This window comes from Thalia democratica, chromosome 5 (assembly GCF_965202585.1).
Source record: "Thalia democratica chromosome 5, ktThaDemo2.hap1.1, whole genome shotgun sequence".
NCBI lineage: Eukaryota > Metazoa > Chordata > Thaliacea > Salpida > Salpidae > Thalia > Thalia democratica.
This window is the reverse complement of record NC_139169.1, coordinates 56277160-56296104: the sequence shown is the minus strand read 5'-3', so window position 1 is coordinate 56296104 and position 18945 is coordinate 56277160. Positions and strand designations below refer to the sequence as shown.

The window sequence follows — 18945 nt, the reverse complement described above, 5'->3', positions numbered from 1 at the left end:
GTGGTGTGCAACTCGATAACTGATATTTTGTGCGTATTTTTGTCGTTTAATTGATAATAAACAATTTATAGGACTCAAAAATATAGTTTATAGTGTACATCGCTAGTTAAATAACTTATTAACAAAAATGTTTTTTTTAGTTTGATGTATTATTTTACTTTAAAATTAACGTATAAAATAAAATAAAATATTTTACCCAGCTATAGTTCAAAAACACTTATTTATGTCCAAAATATTTACTAAAATTTCAATAACTAACATCAATTTTGTGTTATATTTTATTATTATTATGTTTTTTTTTATTATATATTAGTTACTGTCACTAAAATAATTATTTTAAGACATATCCCTTTTTGTTTTGTATAAATTAAATTAAGACTAATTGCTTCACTTCAACTTGTATAAACTATTAGTTAAATATTACCACAAAATTAGTCTTGAAATTTTGTCTTGTTCGATTTTTGACATAATAAAGTTTTAAAAATAAAGTATTTGTCGTATAATAATGTATTACGTAAAAATTAGTTCTCTCTTTTATTTTGTTTTATATGTGTATTGTTTATTTTTCGCTCTGGTTAAAATAAAATTTAATTAGTTTTTGTTACTGTGTATCTGAGGGAATTTTGCAAGTAGTGGAAATCTCAAGCGACCCAAAATTTATTTTCAAATTGCCTAAATGGAGAATATTTGCACAAAGTTTGTGCCACAAACAAAGCAAAGTTGTTTATTAACTCAATCTTACTAATAATATAATATAGATATGGATTTAGATGAATCTATGTTTAGTGAAGATGGTGATGAAGTAACTCTTCAACAAGTCTTTGAAGAGTTGAACACTGTTAGTACTACTAAAAAAACTGATATTTTGTTTTAAACAAGTATTTTATGTTTTTCTTGCATTGTTAAGTTTTTGTAAATGCAAGGCAATTGTTTATTGTATTGTTTTTTTGTTTGAAGTTAAACGTTTTGATACTTTGAAATTTATTAATTTTGAACACTTTAGGTTTTTATCCAATACTTAAGCTAAAATAAAAATTTGATAAGAAAGATCATTCATTATTGCAAAGGGCACAGTTTATTATTTTCTCTACGATTTAAGACAATGTTTTAATAGATATTATTATCTTTTTTAATACAACCATTTAGACCTCATAAACATATTTTTCAAAGTTAGGTAGACATTTTAACTTTTTGGGTAAAATAATCTGGTCTTAATATACATACCAAGCTACCAGTTTCTTTTTATTGATTTTATGATACTTAAAGTAACTTTTAAGATATAACAGATCAAAGTGGTAAAGTTGAATATGCTCCTATTGAAAGGAGCAAACCAAAACTGAAAAAGACTATACTTCAAAATGTATTTTATACTAGAGTTTTTAAACATTTAGTCAGAATTTTTACAATTATATTGTTGTTTATCTTGAAATTTAGAAAAATGTTTTAAAATTTATATCAACAAAAGTCCTACTTGACAATTTTTGATCATCATTCATAATATGTTTCTTAAAAGTTTAAGGTCTTTTTAGCTCAAAAAGAGTTAGAGAAGATAGAATTTTAGTCAAGTTTCCAAATATTTAAAATTTTTGACTATGAACAGGGTTACCACACACTAAGTGTTCTCAGTACACTTAGAATAACTCAGGGTATTTCGAAGCTTTTGAAAATATCAGGATATTTTCAAATTTAATTTTAAATTTAGGCTGCTGACTCAAGATAGTTTTTTTTAATGGAAAACTCTGGATAGTTTTAGGTTTTTCAAATTTCAGTTGTTGGTCATTTGGTGAAGTTCATTATTTATTTTTGATAGTGCAAAGCATCTCAATTTTGTTGATGATTGCTGAAATAAATACTGGTTAATAATCTCAGGACATATTTTTCTAAATTTTAAATGATTTAGTTAATTTAGACACAATTTTTTGTTATTCTATGACCAATTTTGTTAAAAAACTTGGTTATATTTATTTTAAAAAGTTAAAAAAGCGTTTTTAAAGATTTGAAAAAACTCAAGATGATTATAGACAATTTCAGTTTACTCAGTTCAGTTTTTTATAACTCAGTACAGCTTCTTTGAATCAAAGAGTGGCAAACCTGTATGAAAAAAAGCTATCTATACATTTGTATGAAAAGGTTTTTTACAAAACTAACTATATCTTAAGTTTAGACCAGGGTTTCCCAAAGTGGGCGATATTGCCCCTCTGGGGGCGATTTTAGTAAGTCGGGGGGCAAAAACTATTAAGGGGGCGAATGGGGGGCAATTTTATAATTTTGGGCAGTCATAAAATTTTTACTTTTTATCTTTTTATTTTACTAATTTTAAGTTGCCATTAAATAATTGACCCTGAGGTCAATTAAACGTCTCAAAGTGGATTATGGATCTTAGATCTTTTTGAAGTAAACGTTGACTTACAGGAACCTTTCTTAGACTTACAAACTGACCTAGAACTTTAAGTAGATTTTTCCAAAGAATGATATAAAAGCTTTTGGACTCCAAAAAAAACTAAGGCATTAGTATCCAATCATTTAGGAGGAAATTAGATATTGTTATGATTAAGGTTTAGTTTTTAAAAGGTTATTCCAAGTTAAATACTGATTCATGGTATTCTACTACAAAACATATAGTTTAAAAAGTTAAGTTTTTATCTTTTCAACTAACTTGCTTACAATATCTTTGAGCATTGAAATTAATAATTTTTCTGCATTAACAGAAGCTATTGATTAAACCAATTTTCATGTGAGATAATCAACCAGTCGGTAAAACTTCCTAAAACTAGATCAGCAAAGATGTGTTAATATTTATTTCATTCTGTTTAAAATAAGCTGTTGATTCTTTTGTAGTTTTTTAATCTATGGTAAAGTAGTTTTAGAATATGCCTAGGTTTCAGTTAAGATTCTACATGGTTAACGTACGGTCCAGTCAAATTTTGGCCCACTAAGTAACTTGAAAACTACTTGTACAAAACAAATAAAATTTAGCTTTCTTGATACTTAATACTTTGAAATACGCTTTCAATTTGGTTTTCAGTTCACAATAGTACTTCCTAGATCGCAATAATAGTAAATCAATTTGTTAAAATTTTGCTTGAGATTTATAATTTTCTTATATGTTAGTTTTTAAAATAATTTAGCCCGCAAGTAAATTTTTTTAATAAGTCGACACTATAAAGGATTTTTTATTAAAAATTACTTGTTGACTACAAAAGTTTTCTACAACTAACCTAAAGGTTTCATTAACTTCAAAACAATTCATATTTAAACAGAATTGATTACAGATTACAAAAAGCTTTTTAATATTTAAGTATTTTAATACACTTTCCTGGGCTTATAAGAAAACAACTGTAAATTATTTTTTCAAGTCCTTTAAATTACTTTGAACATTGCCCAAAAGTGCGTGATTAATAAATTCAAGACTAAATGACATTTTGAATACAACTTTTTTGGCTCAAAAGTGCGTACTCAAGAAGAATTTTTTTTTTTATAAAGTTCTGAGGGGCGATGTTTTTTTAAACTTCTGAAAAGGGGGCGATTTAGTAAATGAGTTTGGGAAACCTAATTTAGACTCCTCATTTTGGTTTAGACTATAAGGGGGTAGAGCACCTTTTTACAAATTTAACATGTTTTAATAATTTTTGATTTAGCTTGCAGTTGATTTGTACAGTGTTTTAAATTTAAAATTGTATCTTAAGTTTTAGGGTACAAAGTTCAAAAGGTTCCTTATGGAAGGCCAACATTAAAATAGCAACAAAAGGACAGTTTCAAATACACTGGCAACTTATGATAACTCAGGCTACTTACTCAAGCTTTTTTTAAATTTTTGTGCAATAGTCAGGCTAGTTTATAAACTTTTAGTAAATATCAGGCCAGTTTTTTTACAAATTACTTTCATTTACTTAAAAATATTATTAGTTTAATATTTTTATTAGATATTTATCCTTTATTAAGATATTTTTTTTTAGTTTTTAACTAATTTTGTTTATATTTATTAAAAAATTTTAATAATCAAGTCAACTCAGGCTAGTTTTTGGTCATTCAAGCTGTCTTTTTTTCAATCAAGAGTGGTAACCAAGGCTTCATAGAAAATATTTCTCTATAATCTCAAGCTTTTGCTTTAGAATTTCCTAGTCTAAAATTAACTTATTAATAAACAATATTCTTGTAGAAAATTAATGTAAAAATATTTTTTATCTAAAATGTTAGTTCTTTGCTTTAAGTCATAATGTGACTTGCAGGGTTGCCACATACTTAGGGTACTCAGGATTCTAGAAAATCTCAGGGAGACTCAGGATAACTGAGGGTATTTTGACTTTTTTTTAAACTCAGAATGATTGAGAGCAGTTTTGGTTTTTTATAAAAATCTTCAGATAGTTTTAAGATTTTCAAAATCTCAAAGCATATTTTTTTCCAGATCTAGAATAAGATTTAGTTGATCCAGTTTCAATATTTTGTTCTTTTATATAACCAGCTTTGTTCAAGAACATGAGTTTTATTGATTTTGAAATGCTTTTTTAGCATTTTTTTTAACCTCAAGGCTAGCTGTTCACTACCCTGAAAAATAACATTGTAGTTTTTGTTTTAATTCTGAATTTAACATTTATCATGATATGAGTTTATATTATACAGATCAGTTTAGAGATATAAAAGTTTTAACATACATTATAATTTCAGTTATCTATAATGTAAAATTATATTATATTATACATCCTTAATTCATAGATAAAATAGTTTGTTATAATTTTTGAATACCTGTTTATAGTAAAAAAAAACTTTAGAGTGAGTATAGACTAATGTTGTCTAATCTCTAAAAACTGTTTCTCATAGGTTTATTGAATATTTAATGCAGAAGAATACATATACAAACTTCCTTTTTATTATTATGAGCAAAATTAACATGATGTATAAGTAGTTGTGCTATAGGCGATTTTTTTGAAGGATTTAAAAAAAAAAATTTGGGAGTTTTAGATATCTTTAGGCAGTTTATTTGATTCAAAGAGTAACAACCTTAGATTATTTTTTAGTTGTTATTGCACAAGTATTTTTACTAAGAAAAGGATCACTTCCTTATAGCTTAAAGCTATTAAAGGTGAACAAAGGTTTTTAGTATTTTTTTACAATTACAATAAAAAATTTTCTGCATAAGTTTGTATCAGATTTAATTTTTTCTAAGATGACTTTATCTTATAATTTAGTATAAGTTTTAATATTTTATTAAAAGTGTTTTGTTTTAGACCAATTAGTTTTTTTTTTAAAGTTATGGCCTCATTTAAACGTTTTATATTATACTAGAAAAAAATAGATAGTATCAACTTTTTGCTTTTAAAGGGAAATTAATAGTTTTTTTTAAGTTCTTAGATTCAATATAGCCTTAATCCTGTTTCTGTGTTCAAAGTTTGATAAAATATATTTTTTTATAGTTTAGGTTCAAGTTTTTGCTTTTTGATTTAGTTGGCTTTTGGTTGTGCAAAATTTACCTTTGTAATGTACAATTTATGTTAATTTTAACTATTAACTTGTGGTATAAGGGAAAAAACTGCTGCCCAGTCCACAAAGCAAAAAACTACACCCTGCAATGTACTTTTAAGCTAAAACATAACTTTAAAAACATCAAAAAGTTTTTGTGGTAAAATATACATTTAGGCTCAAAATTTTATGATCTTTTAATACTAGTGCTTCTTTATTGCATGTTTTATCATATTTTTGACTTAAATAAAAAAATTTAAATGACTTCCACAATTGTTTTAATTAACTGCGGCATGAGTAGGAAGACTATTTACTATATATAGAGGCTCACAAAAAACTTTTACTAAAATAAATTGTCATTTTTTTAACTGCTGCTGATTCCTTTGTTTGAAGCTTAAATTTTTATAAAGTTTATTTAGTTAAAGTAAATAAATTCAATAAATTAACTTTTAACTTTTTTGTTTTAATAATGCTAACTTTATTTTAATACTATAATATAAATAATACTTTGTTAAAAAAGGCATTTGACAGTATAATATTTTTAAATTCTATATACAAATTTCTAATATAAAACTTATGCTTTATTAATTAGTGTCTATGTAGTTTTTATAAATTTAGATTTTTTGCAGGCATGGGTCAATGAAAAAAAGGCTCCAAATTTATTAGAATCAAAAACTGACGTGGTTGAGTGTATGATTGAACAACTTGATGAAATGCAAAGCAATATTCATAAGTGTGACAGTCAATCACTTAAGGTATAATAATTCGTAGTATACATAAAAATTTTTTTTATTCTTTATTAAAAAAGTATAAAGTCAGATAGTATAATAAAAACTGAAACAGATAAATAATGTAAAGATAATTTAAAATTTTACTGTACTTCAATAGTATAAGGCCATAGGCGGGGTAAGCCATGTTTATTACAGTTTGAAATTATTTTATAGAGTTGTTTCTCAGCTTCAAAATGCTTTTTATCATTTAAAAAAATTCGAATTGACCAGTCAAAGTCGGGCCGCATAATAGGTTCACTATGGGAAGGGAAAACTTAAACAGCAAAAAAAGACTATTTCATTTGAAATCTATCTCCTTCTACAATTTTCAAGCAATCTTCATAAACTTTCATATTCTAATCTTTATATAATAACAAAAAACGTTACTTTTTAATTAAAAAAAAATTGTAGAATATTTTTTTTTTGTGAAAAATTAAACACTTTTTTTATAATTTTTTTGATAAAATTTTAATTTTTTTAAGTTATCAAAATTCCTAATTAAATTTTTTTTTTTCTAATATAAGGAAAATTTCCTGAAAATTTTAAGAAGATTGCTTGAAAAATGAAGGATGAGATAGATTTTTAGTGAATTTAAAAATTTCCAAGAAAATTGACTCCAAAAAATTTGCGATTCATATGTTTGTATCGAAAACTTTTTAAGAAAATAAAATACCTCAAAAGTTTAATGATATTTTTGAATTCTATAAAGACTGGCTTGTATTTTGTATTTAAAGCTTTCACATAAAAACCAAAGTTAATTTTTGTTAAAATTATGTTTAAAATGAATATGCAATTTTTTTCACATACAACTTACTTATTAACAGGTTACTCTACATCAAATGGAAGTTGAAAGAATTAAATACGTCCTGTCAAGTTACTTAAGGTGTAGATTGAAAAAAATAGAAAAGCACTATGGTTATTTTCTCAAGCAATATGAGCATGGTGAAGTTGAGAAACTTAGTCCTAATGAACTTAAATTTATAAAAACGTTAGAAATTAGTTATAAACGAATAGTATTTTAAGTTTTCTTTTAGTATTACAACTTTATTAAGTTCTAATAGTTGACTTCAGTTTTTCTTGCCAGGCTATTCTATTATGTATATGTTTTTAAAATTTAAGTTGAGATGCATTGTATTTGTAACTAAATAAAAGTATCCATTATGAATCTAAAGTGATTTTTAACATTAGTGTACACTTAGTATGCAATACAGCATTTCAAAGTTTATAATAATTACATGAAAAAAAACTGTTTTGCTAAATAAATCTTGTTTATACCTTTCAAGAAGATGTTTAAATTATAAGTTTATAGTTGCAGTTCAAATTGTATTTTTTATACTTTCATTTTTAAAATTATTACCCTATTTGATACCAAGTTATTAAAATTATTTAAGTTATGATCATTGTTCTTGATAGTGTTATAAGGACAATCTAGTTGACCTAGTATTTATTGAATATTTTTTAAGTGTCTTTTCTGTGTAAACAAAAAGTAACTTATAAGTTTAATACAGTTAGATTAAATGATTGATGAAGAGTAGTTTTTTTATAAAATATAATAAAACTAAGTTAAGGGCATAGGAGGGGTATTAAATATAAAATATAAAATAAAAATTTTATATAAAAAATGAACAAAAAAACAGTTTTTTTTTTGTTTTTTGTTATAATTTTTTAATTTTAATTTTTCTAAATTATGTTCCGACAGAATTTTCTAAATACTGCAAGGAACATTTCCTGAAAGTTTTAGGTAGTTATCTCAAAAAACGTAGGAGGAGATAGATTTTTAGTAATTTCTAGTTATTTGCCGTTTTAGTTTGCGCCTCCCATAAAGATCCTATTGTTGCCTCCGACTTCGACCGGCTATATCTCAAAAATTATTTTGAATTTATAAATCTGTAAAAAGCATCTTTTAGCTTAGTAAAAATTATATAAAATAAGATCAAAAACCAAAAAATGGTATTTACCCCCCCTATGACCTTAATTTGATTTTTGATTTTGTTTTATCTACTACTAATCATTTTTTTATTACTTTTATTTTGCAACACTTTATAATATGTACTGCCCATTAGAAAAGTTTTTACAGGTGTTCTTAGTTTTACTTAACTAATCCAAAATAAGTTTTGAACTTGGGCTTAATAGTTTTTGAAACAATAAGTAATATCTACTATTTTTATTTATACTTTTGCTAAGCATTTATAACATCGAGAACAACTTGGAATAAACAATAATTTAAAATTGTTTCTTAATTTATTCACAATGATAATAAAAATGGTATTGTTCTTTTTTTTACCACTTGTTTTAACATGAATCTGTTTTGTTGTTTTTATAAAACTGATAGTTATAAATTTTTATGCTAATATACGTATGATGTTGAGTGAAACACTAGATATATTTATGTTATGTAAACTGAATTTCTGTAATATTTAATACTAAGTTATATGATATTTGGTTTTCTAAACTAATGTAGCACCTAGCACAGATTAATGATTTAAGACATGATAGCTAAATTGTCCTTAAACTTTTGAATTTATTAAATTATCTCAAATAATAAAATTTTTAGGTGAATAATTCTAGGACGTTCTCAAGTTTAATATCTCGTAAAAAATTATTTAGATAAAAAACAACAAACTTTTTATTTTCATTAGAAAAAAATCATGCAGTTTTTTTATAACTTATTGTTTAATAGAACTCTTTAAACATGTACTGAGTACTTCACACAGTTTTTCTAGTTCAAAATTTTGCTTTAACAGTTTGGATTAACTATTTTTTTTATAGCACTTAGGTTAAAAAAATATTTTATTTATACTTTATATAGTCTAACTTTAAAGTTCATTTTAACCAGTATAACTGATATAAAATAATTTTTACAATAATTAAACAGTTGTTTTTAGCTTTTAGTTCTGATCACGAAAAAGTGAACATTTATTATACATTGTAAGAGTTGTTATTATTATTTATACAATGTACAGTTATTATACTCATAATATTTTATAACATTTTTTAAAGGTATAAAGAAATTACAGACGATCATGTGAACGAGTCACTATTAAAACACATGCCTAAAGTTATCCGTACTAATTTCGACCTCGCTTCAAAAGGTTTATAATGGTTTTTAAAATGGTTAAGTTATGATTTAAATCTAAACCTTTATATATTTGAGTATTATTTATCTTTTTCTTTTACCGCTTGTTTTTATTTAACTTACACTAGCATGCGTCAGAACTAATAATTTTTTTATAATTAAAATTTTGTAGTATTTTTCGGTGAGCAGTTGAATTTATAGTAATACTTACATTTTTATTGTTTAGTTTTGTTTACTTTAAGTACACGAACAGGGTTATGTAGAATTTTTTATTTTGTTTATATTTAGCAAATTAAAAATATTTTGCACATTGACAAATTTTCCATTTTGAAAACCTATAGTTTTAACAGGGTTACCACTTCACCACCTGGAAAAACCTTGAAAAACCTGGAATTTGACAATTTTGGAAAAAAAACCTGGAATTTTGAACAAAAATCACTAAAAAAACCTCGAAAAACCTTGAATTTTAAGAATTTTCAGAAGTAAAATTTCAATTTGACTTAAAAAATCTACCATATAAAAAGAAAAAATTGTCATTATCAAATGTTTTTTTATTTAAACACATTTATAAAGTAGCTTTACAAATTTTTTCTTTTCAATGTTTTTATAATATTTAATACAGTTTTTTACCTTAAACATAAATTTAAACTAAAAATAGAACTAAAAATGTGTAGTTTTAAAAACCTGGAAGAAATTTGGAAAACCTGCAAAATAATTTGAAAAAACGAGTTAATAATACAGGTTTGCTACTTTACCTGGAAACCTGGAAAAACCTTCAAAAACCTGGAATTTGTCAGTTTAGGCAAAAAAAAAAAAAGGGATTTACAATATTAACATGTTAAGTTGTAAAATTTTGATGTGACTCTAAAAATTTATTATAATGACAAAAATTTTTTGTCATTATTAAAAAGTTTTTTATTGAAAACACATTTAAAATAGCTTTAGAGTATCTTTTCAATGTCTTGATATTATTTAACACAATTTCTTACCTTAAACTTAACTTTAAACTAAAAATAGACCTAAAAAGGTGTACTTTTAACAACGTGGAAGAAATTTGGAAAACCTGGAAAGTTTTTTGAAAAAATGAGTGACAACCCTGTTAATAAGATTTTCAATAACTTGAGACTGGTACAGTTACACAGGGGAGTAGTTTTGAAATAAATTGGTTTGTACTAGATTTTGATTCTTTATTGTCTTTAAAATTTTTCCATTTTTTTCAGATATTGTAATAAATTTTATACTCTACTGTAAGGCATTTAATGTACAGTTTTCTGCAGCCAAGCTAATAAACGAGTAAAAATTCTAACCTACTAGCTGATTTGTACGCTAGATTTTAATTGATATTTTTGATTTGTCACCAGTTTCATTATAAATTTAAATAGTTAACAGTGACTAAAATTGCAATTCAATCTAATTGTTAAAATATATATCAAGTTTGCCACACACTCAAGCTAATTATTTTTTTTACAAGACTCCAGAAATCTATTATATAGACAAAAATTTTTTTCATTATCAAATTTTTTATATAAAAAAACACATTTAAAGTAGCATTACAGTATATTTTTAATTTTTTTCTGTAAACATGTCCGGATTAGTACAAAAAATTATTTTGTTCATAAAATAGTAAAAGTGCTGTCTATTATGCAACATTTAATTATAAAAGCGGTATAGTAAAAACAAAAATTAATTATGAGTAAAACATTAAAAATTATAAATAATAAAAGCAAAATCTAGGTTGATTCATTTAGTGTTTTTATCTAAGGAATAAAGACATTAGACTAACTAATCCTCTGCAACGGTATACGTTTTTTGAGGTTCAAGCTAGTGAAATTCATCATTTGTAACTCTACCTGCCCTAGTTTTTGATTTTAAAATAATAAAAATTGTCGAAAAAAAAGTAAATTTATCTTTTAAAACAAAAAAAAATAACTAAATGAAAAATATGTAATCCTGTCTCTAGTTTTAAACAAAATAAGAATGTAAGCTTTAGTAGCATCATTACTCCATAGTACTAAACTAAGTTTTAGAATTTATAAATAATCTTAAAATCTTCTCAAAGCATGATTGATTAAATTTTTGTGTTTAATATTGTAATTTTTTTGAACTTTCTACTTGACTGAAACTGTCCGGATAAGTGAAGTCCGGATAAGTGAATAAGCACTGTATTTAAAACATATATATATACAGTACACTACCGCTTAAGTACGCACTTTTTTTGGTACGCACCCCGCCTTAAGTACGCACTTATCCAGAAAGGCAAAAAAAATTCAAAATTTGTCATATATATTTTATATTTTTTATATATTAATATCAATTTAAATAAACAAATAACCTGAATAATTGCTTTCACAGATTTTTTTTTGGTGGTGCAACTTTTTTTTTAATTTTAATGTGACATAATATAAAACTAGTTAACCACAAAAACTAGTTACAAATTTTATAAACTCAAAATAAACATATAAAAAGAAACAATGACAATAACAACAAAAAACTAAAGTTAAAAAAAAAATTAATAAGCATCTTATCATTGTGCACTTATACTATAAATGTTTCTACTGATATAAACTTTCTTACAAAAACAGTCCTGAAACGTTTTTCTTTCAAAAAAAAAATCAAACACTGTTTAGCTAATGGAAAATTATAATAAATGTTGTACTTTCTAAATAAAATGTTTTTAAAATCTCAGCTATAAAAAACAAAACTAGGTTTATTCTAAACCGAAACAATTTAGCAAATAACAGAAAAATGGTTTTAAGTAATAAATAAAACTAAACTTAGCTTGACTAGCAATCTATTCAGAATAAAAAAAAAATCTTGGCTCTATTTCATCAAGTCAAAAAGTACGCACTACCCGTGCTAAGTACGCACTTTTTGGTCGGGTTCAAATTGCGTACTTAAGCGGTAGTCTACTGTATATATATATAGAAATAACATACACAAAATAAACTTTTGCTTGGTACAGCTGTTTCTGCGTTTAATATATATATATATATATATATATGTTCAAGTAAACTTGCTTCGCTTAGTTCTTTATTAACAAACGATACCGTGAAATATTAAATGCTTACACATTTCTTTATATAAACTTCCAACTTTAATTTTTTATTTGAAACAATAATTAAAAGACGAAATATAAAGTTTTACATTTTACACAACAAACAACAGTAAAGCAACCGAACATGGACGCTTACGTGTTCACACAAACCATGCAGCAAGTGGAAGGTTTAGTCGTCGACCCTGAAACCAACGATCAGGTTGAAGACACCATAGACATGAACGTCGGCGAACAGTTTCTCATAAGGTTCAGTTTTTACTGTGATTTAGTGTATTTTGTAATATACTATTTGTAAAACATGAAGAGGCTGTTATTTACAGTGTTGCCAAAAAACCTGGAAACACCTGGAATTAGACAATTTAGGCTAAAAAATCTGAAATTTGAGAAATTAAAAAAAAACCTGGATTTTTGAACAAAAATCACTGGAAAAACCTGGATTTTAACATGTTTAGTAGTAAAATTTCGATTTGACTCCAAAAATCTATCATATAGACAAATATGTTTGTCATCATCAAATTTTATATATAAAAAAACACATTTAAAGTAGCATTACAGTATATTTTCAATGTTTTTTTTTTGTTTTTTAGCACAGTTTCTTACCTTAAACTTAAGTTTAAAATAAAAGTAGACCCAAAAATGTCTACTTTTAAAAACCTGGAATAAATTTTGAGAACCTGGAGAAATTTTGCCAAAAACATTTGGCAAACCTGTATTTATAACAAATCATGTTTTTTTTTTCTACACCTTTATAGGTTAACTTTGTTTCGCACCATTACAACGTATTAAAAAAATTGTTTAATTTAATAAATTGCCTTGCTATAACATAACTATTTTAGGCTGTTTTATAAATATGTCTTCATTAAGACAGTTTGTAATGAAAAACCCAGTTTATTTTTATGTATGAAAAACAAGTACTATATAAACAAAAAAAAAGTAGACAAACATACAAACATTTGACTAAGAAAAAAAAAACTTCATATTGCTTTACCACATAAAAAAAAAGTTTAGTTTAAAGTTGGTGCAAACTAGATAAATTCGTATACGTACACTTACTTAATAAAATATTGTTAAGTTAAATTTAAAACTAACAGTTATTACTATGTAATTGTTATAAAAGTTAAAGCATAACTTATACTACATTTTAAATTTGAAGTGTTAATTTTGTGCAATATCTTTTGACTTTACTTATACCAAAAATACCCGTAAGTATGACAAGTCTTATGTTTATTATGCTTTTAAACTTAAATATTTATTATGTTTTCAAACTTAAATATTTATTATGTTTTCAAACTTAAGTACTAAACTTAAATAAATGTTTTTAAATTATATCCAAGCTAGTATGAATTAAATTATTTTCAACAGATACAGATTAGTAGAGGAATTAGTCGAACAAGGCAAAGTTATTTTGATATAATTTGCAAAGCATAAAAAACTTTTGTGCTTTGTATAGATTAGAAAAATACTTTTTTTTTAAAACAATGAAATAATTATTTTGTTAATCTTACCAAAAAGTATTTCAATGTCTAAGTTAAGATCTTACGATATTTTTGAAGGTTTTAAATGCATTACCAAAATTTAAAGGTTATATTTAATGCAATAATTTACTTATACTAAAAAAAGAACTACAAGTTGTTAATTTTACAACTCTATTTTTAAACAATTGTTTTTGTTTTATTTATTTGTTTTTAATTTTTACAACTTTTATACACCAAAATTTTTATGTTAAACTTGATTTTTATGCTAATTTTAAAAAGCTCGATTTATTAAGTTGATAGTGTTTATAAATTTTGATATTCTAGATGATATAGCTTGAGTTAAAAACTATGAAAAAAAAAACTAAATTATTTAATATTACGAACAGTTAATTATACTTGTTATTTAAAATTTTCTACATATATCTTTCGTACATTGCTAAATGTTAATATATTTAGTAGTGTTTATGTTTAAAACGGTCTAAGTAAACGATTTATACAAATTATTTTTATTTGTTTTCGTGATGTTTTTTGTGTTGTATTTGGTTATGAATTTAATATAGTTTTAATCTTTTATTGTACAGTAATGAAATTTTAGACAATTTTTAAATGCTAAGTATATTACATATAATGTTGTTTACTTTAATAAATATTAGACTTTTTTTGATGAATTGTGCCTAAGTCTAGTTTTTGTTAATTTAGCATTAATATAAACATGATCACTAATTAATAAATTTGAAACTATAAAACTACATATAAAGATACAGGTTGATACTTTTTCAACAAATTTAGCACACTCATAAGCAAATTTATCAGAATATTATTGTATACATAAGCTCTACTGATGTACACAGTGGACCCTAATCGCGCTGAACTGGAAATGAATAATGAAACTCTTTGAAAACAAATATTTAAAATGTGTTCAAAAATTAAATTTAAAGTAGCCCAAGATTAAAATTGTTACTATATGAATCTAAATAAACAAATATTAGTATAAGATATAAGTATTATAAATATAAGTATTAGAACAAAACTTTAAGGATTTAAAGTAGTATTCTCTTTTTTTATTAAGAATTTAGTTCAATTTAGACCAAAAAAGAAACATGTAAAACTACAATATTTTTTTTATTATGCTAGCTAAATAATGGTTTACGCTTTATAACTACACGTTTTAGGTAGCTTAATAGTTGAAATTTTTGAAGGAGTTGTAGGATTAATGCCCTACGATTTCAATACACTACAAACAAAAAAGCGTGTTTAATAAAAATAACGGTACGCGTTAAGCTTTTCTGATAACAAATTGAAATTTACAAAAGTAAAGGTTCTTTAAATAAATACATTTGTAAAATCCTTTTATTGCCTTATTTACAACTTTTGAAGAATTTCTTGATTGGGGCCAAAAATTACGTTGATTTATAAGCTTTTTTAATATAAAAGTTGAGCGTTTCGATTAGACTATTAAACTAAATTTAACAACATATTTTTATAACTATAAAAAAACCTTAAAATTTCACGGTTGCTTTTATAATTTGAGATATGAAAATTGAAGGAAGCAGAAATACTACAAGCTTCCGAGGCAAAACAACAGTTATAGAAGGAACTTAAAAAATCCTACAAATCTTTAACTTTTTAGAATTTCAACTTTCTGACAAGAGACTTTGAAAAAATTAGAGCTGTTCTTTTCAGTTTCATCCCAAATGTGCTGAAGTTTTCTTAAAATGTAAATTTGCTTAGTAAACAATGTAAAACAAGTTACTTAATGCACATTATAGATATATTTTAAATAAAGCACGTGTGCTTGTTAAATGAGTGTTATAAAAACAATAAAGTTTATGGATTACGAATATAGGTACGACTTTCAGTTTTGCATTCATTATTTAATACGTATTACTTTAGTATAAAAGTAATTTATCTCAGAGAGAAAAAAATATTTGAAGTTTAGAAAACCATGTCGCTATCAACAAGGATTCTACTTACACACTTTTATTGGTCTGGTTTATAACGCAACGTGCGCTCTAACTTGTATAATAGAAGTCTCCAAGATAACGCTTAAATTATAGTTGACTTAATTAAACTAATATGACTAACTTACTATTTACTAAAGGATTAATAAATCAGTTAATTATACTAATTTAAACTGAGTTCGAATCTGTGATAATGATTATATTTACAATGAATTTGCGAAACGAAAAGATGATAAAATACTGCACAATATTACACTAATAAACCAAATTATCAATTCTTTTAAAAGACGACAATATCAAATAAAAGAAACTAAAAATTAAATGTTTAAACCAAACTCAAAAAGTACTCTAAAATCGAAATCAATTCGACAACGAAATTGAAACCATTAAAACTTAAGTGCAGCGAAAAGCTGCACTGAGTTCAGACCGCTTCAATGCAGTAGAAACTAAAAGAACTCTAAATTACTCGAGACTTTTGAATTTATACTCGCTTGAGAAAAAAGAAGAAAGTAAAAAAGAGACAATTACCGCGTAAGCGGTACAACCATAAACATACTTGGAATTTTATTGTTATAAATATATTTTTACTCTTAGATTACTAATTTAAAAATAAACTTCAAAAGAAAAATTACAAAGACAAAGTCAACGATATTTAGTTCTTTGAAACTGTCTTAACGACAGTTGAAATTCGTCCGAGTTTGTTTGTTAAAGTAAATAGTCACCGTACGGTGATAAAAACATTTTGCGCAGTTTAGCGGTGTTAACTATAATTAAAACATTTGTTCATATTGTTTTTACTACATACGCGAAAACAATTCTTCCAAGTTCATTTATTAAATTCATATATCAAGTAATTCCTAGCATTATAATACATTATTAGTTATATTCTAGTTACATATATATTACTAAGGACTAATAATTTGTAAAATTTTGTTTAGAAATTTTATAGATAAATAGATTATAACTATCCGACTGAAGGCTTTAAAGTTATTTAATAAGTTATAAATAAAAGTAATTTCGCATATGTGAGGGCTTTAATAACCGAAAAAAAAAGAAAAAAGTGAAATTTAAAAAAACATATACCAATGATAAATTAACATTTTAATTAGTTTAAGGAATTTTTAAAAAGTTCTTATTAATTTGTCTTTAAAAAATTTGACTTACTCAAAAGTACTTTTGACAGGACGTTAATGGACTTTATTTTGAAAAAATTTGTTGCGACGGTTTACCAGAATGTATTCATGTAGATGAAACTTGGTCGCAGAATAAAGCGTAAACTTTTTTTGATGGTCATGCAGTATTGTTTAGTATTTGTCACATTTTTATAACTATAAGCTCTATTTAAATTTCTAAGTATTACTGTTTTTGATGACATTAATTATAGGTATAAATATAAAGGTATAACAAGATAAATCTGGTAAACTTAAAGTTTATTTATGAAAGTATTTGAACAAAAACTAGGTACGCGAGTAACGTGAAAGTAAAAACAAACGGAAAAAAACAAAAAACAAATCAACTTATTTGAACAACAAAAATTCTTTATTGAAGTAAATAAAACTTAATATTAACTAACTCAGGCATTTTTGTCAAATAAATCACAATTGTATACGCTCAAAAAGAAACTTTTTCTATCCGCGTCAGTCTCCGGGCTGGACTGCTGAAAAATCGACTTGTGCAAGTGATCGGAAATGATCAAGCTCATCGTGTTTTCATTGGCGATCAAGTTGGAGATTGTGGCTGGCAGGTCAATGGCCTCCATCATGATGCTGTACATTCTCGCCGGCGTCATCGAGTCTATTTCGACCGGCTCAAACTTGGTTCGACGTTTCAAATAAGATGCTGGCTTCTGAGGGTGTTTTTGCGCACACAGGTTTTCGCACGAGCAACAGGTAGACCTCGCATCATCACCTTTGTTTTTCACTACGAAGGCGTTTGGATTTCCAGAGTCTCCATCTGTTTCTTTGTTAGATAAAAGAGGCTCTTTCGTGTCGCATAACGTTTCTGCGGTTTTTTCTTCTTTTGCAGGCTCTTTTAGTGTGCAATTTTCTTTTGGTTTTTTGCCTCTGGTTTTCTTTACTTGCAAATAACGGTTTAAATTGGAGAAGTCTATCTTAGGAAATATTTCCTGCAGTTTCCACATGGATCTAAAAAATATTAAAATAGCTACTATGGTTTATCTTCTTCAAAGTTATGCTAATTTCAATCATCAAAAGACATTACCAAGAGTATTTTTATGTTTTCTATCGTATTATTTATAGTAAAATTTAAATGACTTATTTCAATAGTTATTAGTTAAATAGAAATAATTTTTTTATTAAATACACCTCTTTGTTTTTATAGTATCTAAACTAAACAAAATAACTATTTATTTCAGTTTTTATAGTCAAAAGAACTTTAATTATTATATGTACTAAGTTACACTATTTTTAAAGTTTAGTTTAGTGTCTAACTTTAGTATCTTTATTTTTATCTGTTATAGGTCTTAGTTTTTATTGCACTGATATTTGATTATACTAGACCCAATTGTTAACTTTACAAACTCTCACCTGTATTTGTCACCAGATGGTGATATGTAGCAGAAATCGACAGATTTGCTAGACTTTCGACCTGAATAACAAGCTGTCCAGTCTTTTGGGAGAACATTTTGCTCGATAATTTTCCATCTCTGTGTTCATCAAAAAAAAAAGTAGTTTTATTAGTAAAAACTAGACAGCGCTTTTGATTTTAATAAATAAGTAAAAATTAACTGGGTTTAATCAAAAAAAAAGCAACTGTTTTTTAACAATTATATACAGCAACTTTTTTTTTGTATTTAAATTAACTATATGAAAGACATAATGATATATAGCAAAGCTATAAAGCAGTAAGAAATAGATTGATGAGAAAATATTTTAAAAACTTACTCCTTTTTGTCTCAATTTAGGCATATTAAAGTTGTTGTCTATTTAGAAAAATAAACCTATTGACCTGAAAAAAAAATAGTTTAAATAGTAATTTTATTAATAAATTTCTCTACTTGGATACTTTTCAAGACTAATACAAAAATTGGTTAGATAAATTTTTAATCCACAAACACAAAGACAGAATATATATTTTTAATATATCTAATAAATCAAAAATTTGGCAAAATTTAATATCTAAATAACTATTA

The 18945-nt window shown here is 25.0% G+C and overlaps 1 protein-coding gene across 1 annotated transcript; it reads left to right on the top strand.

Moving 5' to 3' along the window:
* Positions 1-682: 682 nt before the first annotated feature.
* Positions 683-14209, top strand: LOC145835928 (DNA replication complex GINS protein SLD5-like). Its single transcript, XM_082943691.1, has 6 exons — positions 683-838; positions 6087-6212; positions 7052-7215; positions 9228-9319; positions 12469-12604; positions 13721-14209. The coding sequence occupies exons 1-6, from the start codon at positions 761-763 to the stop codon at positions 13770-13772; spliced, it is 648 nt and encodes a 215-aa protein (XP_082799817.1). The 5' UTR covers positions 683-760; the 3' UTR covers positions 13773-14209.
* Positions 14210-18945: the final 4736 nt, after the last annotated feature.